Source organism: Hemicordylus capensis, chromosome 4 (genome assembly GCF_027244095.1).
Source record: "Hemicordylus capensis ecotype Gifberg chromosome 4, rHemCap1.1.pri, whole genome shotgun sequence".
Lineage (NCBI taxonomy): Eukaryota > Metazoa > Chordata > Lepidosauria > Squamata > Cordylidae > Hemicordylus > Hemicordylus capensis.
Genome location: NC_069660.1, coordinates 71,794,448 through 71,807,970, shown reverse-complemented (window position 1 = coordinate 71,807,970; position 13,523 = coordinate 71,794,448). Strand labels below are relative to the sequence as shown.

The window sequence follows — 13,523 nt, the reverse complement described above, 5'->3', positions numbered from 1 at the left end:
CGTATTCGGGCCGACTTAGACTCAATCTCCACAGTTACTTCAGTGTCTGATATGGAGGTGTCCAGAGACTTCTCTTATGTGATTAGGTTGGATCAGTTCCAATTTGTGACTGGCGCGGCCCACCACTTGTTCTCTTGACCCTTGCCTGACATGGTTTATACTATCTGGCAGTGGGGTTGTTGTAGAAGGCCTGGTAGAGATTACAAATGTGTCTCTGAGGGAAGGTAAGATGCCTCCTTGTCTTAAGGAGGCAATTACTAGACCGCTTCTGAAGAAGCATACCTTGGATCCCTCAGAGTTGAATAACTACAGGCCTGTCTCCAACCTTCCGTACCTGGGCAAGGTAATTGAGAAGTTGGTGGCCTCCCAGCTCCAGACAGTCTTGGAGGAAACTGATTATCTTGATCCATTTCAAACTGGCTTTCGTGCCACCCCTATAGGGTGGGGACTGCCTTGGTCAGCCTGATGGATGATCTCCAATTGGGAATTGACAGAGGAAATGTAACTCTGTTGGTCCTTTTGGACCTCTCAGCATCTTTCAATACTATTGACCATAGTTTCCTTCTGGAGCGTCTGAGGGGGTTGGGAATGGGAGGCACTGCTTTGCTTTGAACCTCTCAGGCAGGTTCCAGATGGTGTCCCTTTGAGACTGCTCTTCAAAATCTGAACTTTTATATGGTGTGCCTCAGGGCTCCATATTGTCTCCGATGTTGTTTAACATAACCGCCCTAAATGCCTGCCTGGAGGCAGTGATCGGCTGGATGAGAGGTAACAAACTGAGACTGAATCCAGATAAGATGGAGGTACTTATTGTGTGGGATTGGAACTCAGGAGAGGATTTTGATCTGCCTGTTCTGGATGGGGTCACACTTCTCTAGAAGGAACAGGTATGCAGTCTAGGGGTGCTTCTGGATCCAAGCCTCGCCCTGGTGTCCCAGGTTGAGGCAGTGGCCAGAAGTGCCTTCTATCATATTCAGCTGATACTCCAGCTGCATCCATTTCTTGAGTTGAACAACCTCAAAATAGTGGTACGTCTGCTGGTAACCTCCAGACTGGATTACTGCAATGCATTCTATGTGGGGCTGCCCTTGTAGGTAGACCAGAAACTACAGTTGGTCCAGAATGGATTACTGCAATGCATTCTATGTGGGACTGCTCTTGTATGTAGACCAGAAACTACAGTTGGTCCAGAATGTGGCAGCCAGGTTGGTCTTGGAGAGACCATATTACTCCTGTACTGAAGGAGCTACACTGGCTGCCTATATGTTTCCAGGCAAAATACAAGGTCTTGGTTATAACCTATAAGGCCCTAAACAGCTTGGGCCCTGGGTATTTAAGAAAACGTCGTCTTCGTCATGAACCCCACCGCCCATTGAGATCATCTGGAGGGATTTGTCTGCAGTTGCCACCAGCTTTTCTGGTGGCTACTCAGGGACGGGCCTTCTCCGCTGCTGCCTCGAGCCTTTGGAATGCACTCCCTAGTGAAATAAGAGCCTCCCCATCTCTGAAAGCTTTTTAAAGGACCTTAAAGACACATCTGTCCACCCAGGCTTTTAATTAATATTGTTTTAATGGTTTTAATGCTGTTTTAAAATATCGTTTTAAAAACTTTAAATTGTTGTAATGTTTTAAATATTTTGTTTTTGTTTTAACTAATGTTTTTTATTCTTTCTCTTTTTGTTTTGTTGTAAACTGCCCAGAGACGCAAGTTTTGGGTGGTATAAAATCATGTTAAATAAATAAATAAATGTGAGCAGAAGGGGGTGGTGGGGGGAGAGAGAGGAGAATGGAGGCGAAGGAGCAGTTTGTTACCTGCTCATATCTGCTGTTTTGTACATGATGCCAAAAGGGATGACTTCTGAATCTGTAGAAGATTTGGCACCCCTTACAAAGGTTCTGCTAAAGGAAGGCAAGAAGAGGCACATGCATGGCATCAAGGTCTTTGGCAGTGTGAATTCCCAGAGCTAGCAAAGGGGCGCACTGGGGGTTCTCACTGAGGTTCTCGGGCAGTCAAGTGCAGTAGTTACCCCACAGCAAGCCCACATAAGAAATGAACTAGCCTCAAAGGTCTCTCTAGGTTTCCACTCTGGAGTTTAGAGGCTTTCAGGCAGCTAGGCAGAGGGATGATCCCATGCCAAGTCCACACAGAAAGTGACCCAAGGGCTCTGGTTTCCACAAATGCCCGGGGCAATCTAGTGCAGGTTTCCCCATAGCAGTCCCACTCAAGGACTACGACTATGATGTAATACTTTTTCAACAACATTTTACAGTTTACATAGAAAAATAAATAATAAATAAGTTGCTTACCTCTCCTAAAAGGGCTCTCAGTCTAAAAAGAAACATAAGGCAGACCCAGCAACAACCACAAGAGGAATGAAGTGCTGGAATTGAATAGAGTCGATTGCCACTGCCCCCTGCTAAAATATAAGAGAATCGCCGCTGTAAAAGGTGCCTTTTTAAAGGCTCCATGACAATGACATCTCGCACCAAGTCCTGTGGCACCACTCAGGATTAAGTCCAAGGTTGCCTTCTCTCTGTTTGGTTCCATGACCAACTGTTCTAGGGCGTAGTCATTCAGTGTATCTAGAAATTGGGCCTCTTTGTCATTACCTTAATGTGAATTTACCCAGTCTGTGTGTGGGTAATTGAAGTCATCCATTACTACAGCTCTGTCTTTGATGACTCTGATTTCCTTCTGCAATCCAGTCACCATCAGCGTTTTGATCAGGCGGGCGATAGCATGTTCCTAGTAACATTTCCTTTCAATGTATTTTCATGTCCTTGTATTGTCACCCACAGTGTTTCTGTGGAGGACTCTGGTCTTTCTAGGTGTTCTAGCTTGTGAGATTCTATTAGGGTTGCCAACTGTCCTGCACTGTGCAATGTTGGCAACCCTGGATTCTATCCCTTCTTTAACATACAGTGCTATTCCACCCCTCCCTTTGCCCCTCCCTGACCTTTCTATAGAGTTTATATCTAGGAATAACAGGGTCCCCCTGGTTCTCACTGTTTTACCGTGTTCCCATTATGCCCACTATATCTATGTTTTAATTAGCAACCAAGCACACCAGCTCATCCATCTTGGCTTGGAGGCTTCTGGCATTGGCATATACACATTGGCCTTGACATATACCTATATGCTGAATCTCTTACCTGATGTGTGCTAACTTTCTTATGGCCATTTGATCTCTTTGACCAGCTAGCACATCCTTCTGCCTGCTCGTTACCTGGTTCTACTCTGTCCTCTTCTGGTTTTTCTGAAGCATTTATACCCTCACACCTTAAGGATGGCATTTGTCGAACTGGATTCTGCCCTGCTCCTCTTGGCTATTCCCCAGGTGTCATTTTAAAAGCTACTCTGTGACCTTTTTGCTTTTAAGCACCAGCAGTCTGGTTCCATCTTGGTTCAAAAGGAGCCTGTCCCTTTTGTACAGGCTCGTCTTGTCCCAAAATGTATCCCTGTGCCTAACAAATCTAAACCTCTACTCCTGGTACCACCGTCTGATCCACACATTGAGACTCCTCAGCTCTGCCAGCCTCTTTGATCCTGCATGTCTGAGAATGCTACCTTGTGGGTCTTGGACTTCAATCTGCTACCTAGCAGCCTAGATTTTGCTTCCAGGACCTCCTGACTACATTTCCCAACACCATTGGTGCCAACATGCACCACGACACCTGGCTCCTCTCTAGCATTGCCTATCTAGATGCCGCATGATGTCCGCAACCTTCGCACCAGGCAGGCAAGTTACTATGTGGTCTACATGCAGGTCACAGACCCATCCCTCTACACCCCTCATGATCAAATCACCCACTACTAGGAGGCCCCCGCCCCCTGGGTGTGTATACCCTGTGTCAAGGGATATGGGCTCATCATCCACAGGAGTCTCTTCTAATGGACCTTCATTCTCCATGATAGCAGAGGAGCTATCAGCCTGGGAGTGGGATGCCTCTATCATGTCCCTGAAGGTCTCATCAACATACCTCTCTGAGCTTCTCTAGATCAGCCACCTTGGCTTCGAGGGAACAAACTTGTTCCATTAGATCCAGGAGCTTCTTGCACCAAGAGCACACCCACAACTTCTGCCCATCAAGCAGATAGTCATACATGCAACACTTCGTACAATACACTGGGAACTGCTCCCTCCCCTGCTGGATTTCTACCTTCATGACTGGTTTTGTTAGCTGTTTAGATTATTTGGAGATTGTTTATTTGAAAGTTATTTCTTAGCTGAAGTTGTCAGCTGCTAGTCAACACTTCAGACCTTCTTTCCTGAGAATATAAAAGAAGCAGGGGTGTAGCTAGGGGAGAGGGGGCCCATGTTTACCCCTCTCCCTGGAGGCCCCTTTGGAGTGAGAGACCTAATGAAGAAAATAGGGAGGGGTGGAACTGGAGGGCCCTCAGGAGCTGGGTGGCCCATGTTCTTTGAACCCATCCACTCAATTATAGCTACGCCCCTGAAAAGAGGGAGTAGTACTTAGCTTCTCTTCCCACTGGGCTCCTTGTGATCAAGAGGGGCTCCTTTCAAGCTTTACACACACAGACACACACACAGACACACACACACACGGGAGGTCCTTTTATAAAGTTCTGTCCTTTGCAAAATCCCAAAATGAAAATTTCAGGTTTCAAACAAAGGGACCATACTTGAAGGTGGGCATGCTGTTCAGAGGAGGAAGCACAGAACAAAAGGGCTCTGTTGTGTCTAATCTACATAACTGGTTTGGTAATCTGACTTTGATTGTATTCTGGGGTGTCTGAATAGGTTAAAGGCTCTCCAGCCTCAAACACACTTCTTTTGTTGTGGCTTACTCAAGGAAGCACATGATCCTTTGTGTGTGTGTGTGTGGCGGGGGTGGGGTGGGGTGTGTGCACCACCCATTCTAGACAGCTGTAGCACTTGTTCAGTTTTTTCATGGCACTGCTACTTCATCCAAGCAGATGTCAGTTTCTTCTATGGCACCTAGTAGCAGTCTATGCTCTTGTGTTCTTCCATGAATCCAGAGTTTTCCTGCGAAAAGAAACAGGAGCTAGGAAAGAGGCTGTCTACCAACACGATGCTTAATGCACTCACTACTTAAATTTTTATGGGTAAAACTAGACTGCTTCTCAGGGGTAGAGCTACAATTGAGCAAATGTGTGCTAAGAATATGTGCCACTATATGTTCCAGGCACTGCTCCAGGGGTGTAACTATAATAGGGCAAGGGGAGACAGTTGTCAGGGGGCCACTGCCTAGGGGACCCCCCAGAAGCAAGTCACATGACTGACGCCCCCAGGCATGCACCTGCCCGGGCTTCCTTCAGTTGCATTCATTCTCCGAAATTGATGTGAGTGTTAAGACCTGGAGCTACCAGGACAGCATGTCTTTCTCTAATACCATTAAATGACTTGCATCGTCCACAATTTACAAAACCTTTAAAAAAATAATTTAAGATAATGATCTGTTGTGGCACATAGTGTGTGTGCGCGCGCGCGCGTGTGTGTGTGTGTGTGTGTGTATGTATATATATATATATATATATATATATATATATATATATATATATATATGAGATTACTCTGCTTTTTGTTACCACTATTCAGCCTCATTTAAGATTTCTTTACTTCATGAGCTGAGCTTGGGGGGGGGGCATTTAAAAATCTTGTCTCTGGGCCCACTCCAACCTTGCTGCGCCCCTGGGCTGCTCACCTGCTGCCTCTTCTGCCCCCAAGGCTTCCTCTCTCCCATTCCTCTCCCTGCTGGCTTGCCACCTCCATGGTAGCTCCTAAGCTTTCTCTGGCCACTGGCACGACAAAGACATCATGGCCCAGCATCTTTTGCCTGGCCGTGATGTTTTAATACCACGCAGCGGATGGGCAAAGCTTAGGAGTCACCACTCTGGAGCTTTAGCAGAGGAGGAGGATGTGGGTGTGGGCAGAGGCCTGGTGGCAAGACAGGTGAGCTGCCACTGAGATGGCCACTAAGGAAGTGGCTGTGGTGCCCAGGGCTGTGCAGGAGAAAGGGGACTAGGGGCATGATTTAGAACACAGGCTGCTGCCGACTGCTGCTTCCCCGACACCATATACAGTAGGTTTTTGAATGAGAGTTCAAAATTATTGATCAGTAGGGACAAATGTTGAACTTGGATCTCGGAGATCTGGGTTCCAAAGTCAGGACAGCCATGAACATGTTGCTCATTATACGTTCATGAAACCACCTCTCTCTTCACTTATTTTACTCTAGATCTTGCTCTAACAACTGGGGGTGGGGAATTTCTGCATTTTGCAAATGAAATAGTAATTTTAATTCAGAAGTGGTTTGCATAATACACTTGAAGATAAGATAATTTAGGAGGAGCAGAAACACACACCCCTTTACTGTGTGCAAGTTTGAACAGAAGCTGTTAGACCTGGTATTTCAGGGAGCTGCCAGTATATGTTATGCCTACATAATATGACAGTCTTTTTATTTTGACAAGAACACTAATGCAGCTGGTGAGGAAAACCAAGCTTTTTCTCTTTAGTGTTTTGTCTGGGTGTTGTGCTTCTATCCTCCCTCCAACCCTGATAGTAGAACCAAAAACTCTGTTATGGTATTAGTGCTCATACACTAACCAGTGATGCTGCCCACTGTACAAATGAGAGACTGCAGCACATAGAATAATTAGTGCGTATGGGGAGTATGCATAAGAACAGGGACTTTAAGCAGTGTTCATGTCATTTAGTCTTTTCCCCCCTCCTTCCTCAGCATCTTCCACCTATCACAGACGGTCTTTTCTGGCACCCTCTTTCAGCGGATGTCCCTACCAAGCCCTTCATGGTCCCAGAAAGAGACGGCTCCATGCACTGGAACTCTAGCTGCCCTCCTGCCAGCGTCCTCTTCAGACAGTGATTCTGGCTGCGCCCTGGAAGATTATTCAGGACCAACCACAGAAATCCCACCGGCAGAAGTAGGGAATCAACACTGCTTTCTGATATGTGTATGTGGAAATGTGTCTTGATGTTGCAAGAGCTTCTCCTAGAAGAGTTACGGCCTCTCTTTTGTGGAAGTTGATCTTTTCCCTTGTACCTGGTGCCAGTTGCAAGGCTGCTGTTGATACTTCTTAGGGACATGACAGAGTTTATTCTATTGTGCAGCTGGACACATTTTGTGCAATGTGATGGGAAAAGCTGCAGCAGGCCTAAATTTTAATGCAGTTAGGAATTATTTAATAAGGAGCCAGGTCGTTCCTTGAAAAGAAATAGGGGGGGGGGGAGAAAAACTGGCTCGCATACTGCACAACGCTCCATCTGCCATGTAACAGAACATTGGCAAAGTTGTCCAAGAGTGCTCTTGCTCAAGACAGCAGAATAGCACCAATGCAGTTGCCTGATAGAGGGCTGTTATTTCCAGGGGCCCCAATCTGCTGCACTTCTGTTTGTACAAGTCCTGATTCCAGACAAGGTGGAAGAGGGATTGAAGAGGGAACAATAAGAACCAGTAGAATAAACTCTGCTTCATTCAACAGTGTTTGACTTTAGTACACACGCAACAGGGCAGGGCTAGGTTTACAGCAGGCCTGCTCAACTGTGGCCCCCCAGCTGTTTTTGGACTACAACTCCCATAATCCCCAGCCACAGTGGCCAATAGCCAGGGATTATCGGAGTTGTAGGCCAACATCTGCAGGAGAGCTGAAGTTGAGCAGGCCTGGTTTAGAGAAACAGAGGCTAACATACAGCACATTGTGCCACAGTGAAAGGACACACACAGCCTCTGCCCCAGCTGAGATCCTGTGCTCATAGTGAGCAGCCATGGGGGCTGTTGCATGCACAGTAAGGTGTGCATATCTGTTGCTGCACCACTACCAACATTGGAAATAATTGCGTAGTGGCACAGCAGCGATTACACACACCTTACTGTGCATGTAACAGTTTCCACCACTGCTTGCTGTAATGATGAGCTCTCAGCTGGGACGGAAGGCGCGCATGCATGCATCCCTCTTCCATGGGTGCCACACTGCACTGTATGTGAGGAGAGCTGGTCCTGTGGTAGCAAGCATGACTTGTCCCCATAGCTAAGCAGGGTCTGCCCTGGTTGCATATGAATGGGAGACTTGATGTGTGAGCACTGCAAGATTTTCCCCTCAGGGGATGAAGCCGCTCTGGGAAGAGCAGAAGGTTCCAAGTTCCCTCCCTGGCTTCTCCAAGATAGGGCTGAGAGAGATTCCTGCCTGCAACCTTGGAGAAGCTGCTGCCAGTCTGTGAAGACAATACTGAGCTAGATAGACCAATGGTCTGACTCAGTATATGGCAGTTTCCTATGTTAGCCAGAGCCTTTTGTAGCATTCTCTCCCATAAGCAGATGCTCCTGCAGAAGAATGTGAAGCTAGCTCTCCTGTTTGCCCTGCTGGAACCTTTTCATTAGTCCTTCAGCAGAATGTCAGATTCTGTTCTGTTCTTTCTTTCTTTCCCATGGGAAACATCTCAATTCTGTGCCAGGGAACACAACATTGTTCCCCAGACACTACGGAAACCACAGCTTTCCTGTTTTGTTTGCTGTTGCAGGCATTACCACACTTTGGTTCTTACCCATCAGATGCAGGCCCTTCTGCCGTTCAGACCTGGCTCCGTGTCAAAACTCTCCTTCAGCAGCTGCCCCCACAAGACTGCGATGTAAGACACATGGACATTCCATTCGGACTTTTCTAGGCTCTTTTTGCCTTGTGCACACCTTGGTTAGAAAAACCCTGCCAAGGCTCTCTTTTCCCCAAGCTACTATGTGGCCACTCCTTTCACTGCAGTAATAAACCTAGCAGTGGTTTGACCTGCTTTTGCAGTGGTTCGACCTGGTTTGCACACTGTTGTTTCAACTCTAAGCTACTCCTCAATTTTAACTGGTGTCTAAACACACAGCTATTGTGCAAGAGCCCATAAAATACAGGTGTATGGATTTTCTAAATGAAGAGTAGTAATAGTGTTAATAGTTCTATTCCACTTTTCAACAAAAAGAGTTATTCTAAATGGTTTGCATACAACAGGAATGAAAAGATGGTTCCCTGTGCCAAAGGGGTTCAGTCTGTAAAGATAGTAAGGAAACCACCAGCAGCCGCCGCTGGAGAGAGCTATGCTGAGTTGAAAAGATATCCTTGCTCTCCCACTGCTAAATAGAAGAAAACTGCCACTTTTAAAAAGGATTAGTTCAGTGCAATTATTCATCTCCCCCGACCCCCATATCCTGCCTCCAATGCAGGCAGCAGAACAGGATGGAGAGAGAGAGAAAACTAGAAATTGAGCCCCTGCTGTGAGGTCTGAACATGCAGCATCCTAGAGTTTAGAAATGCCATGGCTGTATCTCCTGATCTTCCTGTCTCTAGCCACGTTCATCACCCTGACAATTTAGGTTTGCAGCTATGGTGACTTATACCAGAACCAAGGCTAAGCTTGCTACATATGCACATAGCTTACATGGATGGGGTATTGGAGCATCTTTTTGTTCTATTTATATAAAAGTCTGGCCTGAAAACCCCAGTATTGCAATGGCAGCATCTGCTTTTATTCAAGGAGAGATACTGCCAATCCATTGGAGAAGAGGAGAGAAAGCAACTGCGAACATTTGCTGTACGTCGGTGGCAGGAATCACTGGGACAGGGCATCATGTGTCTGGTGCCCTCCACACTTCATGGGTTCTTCTGCAAAAAGGTGAGCCATCTGTATTTTTATATTGGACAGTGGTGCCATGATGCCCTCACCAGTGAGGTGCCTGGTGCCAAGTTGCCAGGTCATTGCTTTCAGCATGACTTCAGTTATGTGGAGCCAGAGATTTTTGACAATATTCTTTTCGAATCTGCTGGTATAGTGGCAATGAAATATGCACAATGACAAACCTGCAACAAAACTCCTTTGAGGACCGAAAGAGAGAGAGAGTATGGTTTCTATATAAAAGCAAACATTTCGACATTAACATGTCATCATCAGTGCTCGATGTTACACTGTTTGAACCAGCATTCTTATATCATAAGCTCTTCCAGCCAAACACCTGAAGTTACTACATAGCGTGGGGTGGGGTGGGGTGGGGGGAGGGGAGAAAGGGAAGGAAGCACCCCTCCTCGTGCTGTGTATTAACTTTGGGTGTTTGGCTGGAAGAGCTTATGATATAAGAATGCCGGTTCAAACAGTGTAACATCGAGCACTGATGATGACATGTTGATGTTGAAATGTTTGCTTTTATAGAAACCTTTTTTGGATTAATTTTTTTTATATTTATATTTATATAATATATGCACGCACATGCGCAATAAAGAAGGTCTTCAGAGGAGTAATATTCTTTTCTTTAAACCTATGCTTTAAAATTTGATTTGTGACTCATTATTGCACTTCTGTGCATTGAATGACACTAAGAAGTGAAGCAGAAGCTATTTTAAAAATGGCTTTGCTTAGAAAGAAGAAAACGGTTATTTGGAATGAACATGTTTATTTTCTCCCTTTAAAACCGAAGGAGAGACTAGTTCATTGCATCTCCATGAAGACCACAAACAGGGTTGTGTGCATTCTGCAGTTCTGGACGAGGGCAGAAAGTGATCATAATGTGGATGCAGAATTTTAGCTTGCTTAAAAAAAGAAAAAGAAAAAAGCAAGCTTCTGTGCATTAGAATTTGGAAGCAATGCTTGAAAGGAACAAGCCAGGTGTTGCTTTAAATGCATGAGTGAATCCTGTGCTTGAGATTTCCTATCTTTCTCTATCATACATTTTAAAAAAGCTAACCATGGGGTTAGCTTTTAGTTTAGTTTAGCTTTCAGTTCAGACAAACTGAACTGGTGGGGCGATGGGGAGTTAATTCTTTCTCCTGTGTCTTCCTGCTGAAAGTTTCCCCTGCAAAAGCTGCTATTTCCTCTTCAAACTGCAGCAAATAGGATCTTTGGGAGCAAATAGCAGCTTCAGACAGGGGACTTTGAGAGGGAAACTGCACAGGAGGAAAGAGCTAATTCTCTCCCCACTTATTGCTGCAGTCACCTCTCAACTCCTTTTGGTTTAAAAAAATAAAGAGGGAGGAATCCCAAGCATAGGATCCACCTGAGCATTTAAAGTAATTTAGTTAGAATTTTCAGTGGTAGGGGGCTGGGCTTCAGTGTTCCTACCCCTTCCAGGACTAGCAAAACCAGAACTATGAAAAGCAGCACAAATAACATCATTTTATTTCAAGTTTTCTGTACTGCCTTTCTCCTTTAAAAAAAGGGGGGGGCACTCAAGATAGTGGAGTCATAAAACCTATGCACAATAAGGGGAATTATGCACATTTTCAGTCTGCATATTTTATACAGGAATTGCAGAATTCACCTTTTACTGGAATTTGAATTATCTGGGTACAAAATCTTAATTTTTGTAGTACACAGTGTGATTGATTGATTGATTGATTAAGTGCCATCAAGTCGCTGTTGACTCTTAGTGACCACATAGAGTCTCTCCAGGATGATCTGTCTTCAACTCGGCCTTTTAAGGTCTCTCAGTGGTGCATTCATTGCTGTCATAATAGGGTACTCCTCTAATATTGTAATATAGGAAAGGCAGATAACTAAGCCCCTCACCTGTGTGATTTGCAGTGCGGCAAAAGGATGAACAGCAATGAGCGGGGTGTATTTGCACCCAAGCTGGGAGAGGAGTGCTGCTGGCATCCTGCCTGCTTTGTCTGTCGCACCTGTCACCAGTCCCTAGTGGATCTCATCTACTTCCATCAGAACGGGAAGATCTACTGTGGGCGACACCATGCAGAATTCTTCCGCCCACGCTGTGCATCATGTGATCAGGTATCTATGCCACATAAACGCACCTGTATGAGAGTGACAGCTCTGCTCTTGTAAATGAATCAACAGGTGTACTTAATTGGGCTATCTCAAAGTTTTCCTACCACATCAAACCATTAATGGGCTTTAATCAGCCCTTCTGGATCTGGTAAAATCCCGAAGAGAAAGGTAGACATTCTCCCAGGGACTGCAACATTTCCTACCAGAAGTCATCAATCATTTGTTTATAATGCCTACCTATCTATAATGAGACATTATTCTCTGCCAGAGGTTGCCCTCTGTGCATATGCTGTAGCAGAAAGGGTCAGTGCAAATAGTGCTGTAGTGAATGCCAAGTCTTCTGGGGGGTAGAGATTCCACTGGGAGAAATGAAGCTGAAATTTTATTCTTCCTCTGTGTGTGTTCTGTAACTATCTTGAAACCTCCATGTGTGGAGTTCTTCCAAATCTAATACAAGAAGTACTGCAGTGCCTGACAGACTGGTTCACTGTGCCATGACCTGCAAAAACAAAAACCTACTTCAGCAAATGCATGAAGTGCACCGAAAACACTATGGGAACAGATTGGGTTTACATCTTAAAAAGGCCATTGTAGAACTGGAAAAGGTACAGAAGAGGGCAACCATGATGATCAGGGGCCTAGAGTACCTTTCTTATGAGGCAAGACTACAACACCTGGGGCTTTTTAGTTTAGAAAAAAGACAACTGCAGGGAGACATGATAGCGGTCTATAAAATCATGCATGGAATGGAGAAAGTGGAGAGAGAGAAATTCTTTTCCCTCTCACACAACATTAGAACCAGGGGTCACTCTATGAAATTGTTTGCCAAGAGGTCTAGGACCAACAAGCGGAAGTACTGTTTCTGTAATTATAATGCATAAGTTAGAGAACCGGTTTCTAATTTCATAAATCCAGATTCTAATATGGAAGGATAAGCTTTAAAATGAAGAGAAGGGTTCATGAAATTACAGAAAGGTTTCCAATAGCCAAGCACTGTGGCCATAGTTCAGCAGTAGAGCATGTGCCTTGCATGGAAAAAGTGCCAGGTTCACTTTCCAAGTAGGGATGGGAAAGATCCTCACTGGAAAAACTGAGCTGCTGCCAGTGAATGCAGAGAATAATAGGGATGTGTGCGAAACGCTTCACGCACATCTGGGGTGGTGGTGGAGAGCAGGCACTTTAAAAGGAGGAAGGCAGGTCTTACCTGCCCCTCTGCCACCCCACCGTGGCACTGTAGGTATTAAAGGCCGTGTGGCTGCAGGGCTGTTCCAGTACACAAATGGCATGCTCAGTTTGAAGCTGGGGCAGCTTGAAGCGTTTCGGTGCTTCGAATTACAGTGTAGAGATGGATTCGAGAACTAGAGTTTCTAGAATTAGAAACGCCTGGACAACCCTAGAGAATGAGTTGGGTGGACTAATAGTCTGACTGCATACAGTTTCAGAACAGCTCTTGGACCTTCTTCATGGATAAAAAAAACCCCATTCAAATTGGGGTGTGCGTGCACATGTGTGTCTGTGTTTTTCAGGGCAGAAAATACACAAACTTGCTTGGGTTACAGTGAAGAAGCTTTTTAAAAATGTGAACTGGATTATATTTATATAAGGGGGAAATTGTAATATAAATATTCCAAGAAAAATCTGACTTTAAAATATTAAGTAGACAATGAAAGAGAAACATACATACACAGACCAATATAAAAAACATTGTAGATCAGATCAGGAACAATGTTTCCTGTAGTACAGTTTCATTGGCATAATTCTTTTCCA

General features: G+C 45.1%; 1 protein-coding gene across 9 annotated transcripts in view; it reads left to right on the top strand.

Annotated features, from left to right (window-relative positions):
* The window catches only part of PRICKLE4 (prickle planar cell polarity protein 4), a 42,218-nt gene that overhangs the window by 20,477 nt on the left and 8,218 nt on the right, over window positions 1-13,523 (top strand). For 5 of the 9 annotated variants that reach the window (XM_053246184.1, XM_053246186.1, XM_053246188.1 and 2 more), the window contains 4 exons: window positions 6,727-6,958; window positions 8,523-8,630; window positions 9,519-9,656; window positions 11,556-11,759. In XM_053246184.1, coding sequence (XP_053102159.1) covers window positions 6,727-6,958; window positions 8,523-8,630; window positions 9,519-9,656; window positions 11,556-11,759 — 682 coding nt within the window. The remainder of the gene's footprint in view (window positions 1-6,726; window positions 6,959-8,522; window positions 8,631-9,518; window positions 9,657-11,555; window positions 11,760-13,523) is intronic. The other 4 variants (XM_053246187.1, XM_053246191.1, XM_053246193.1 and 1 more) reach the window with 2 other exon arrangements.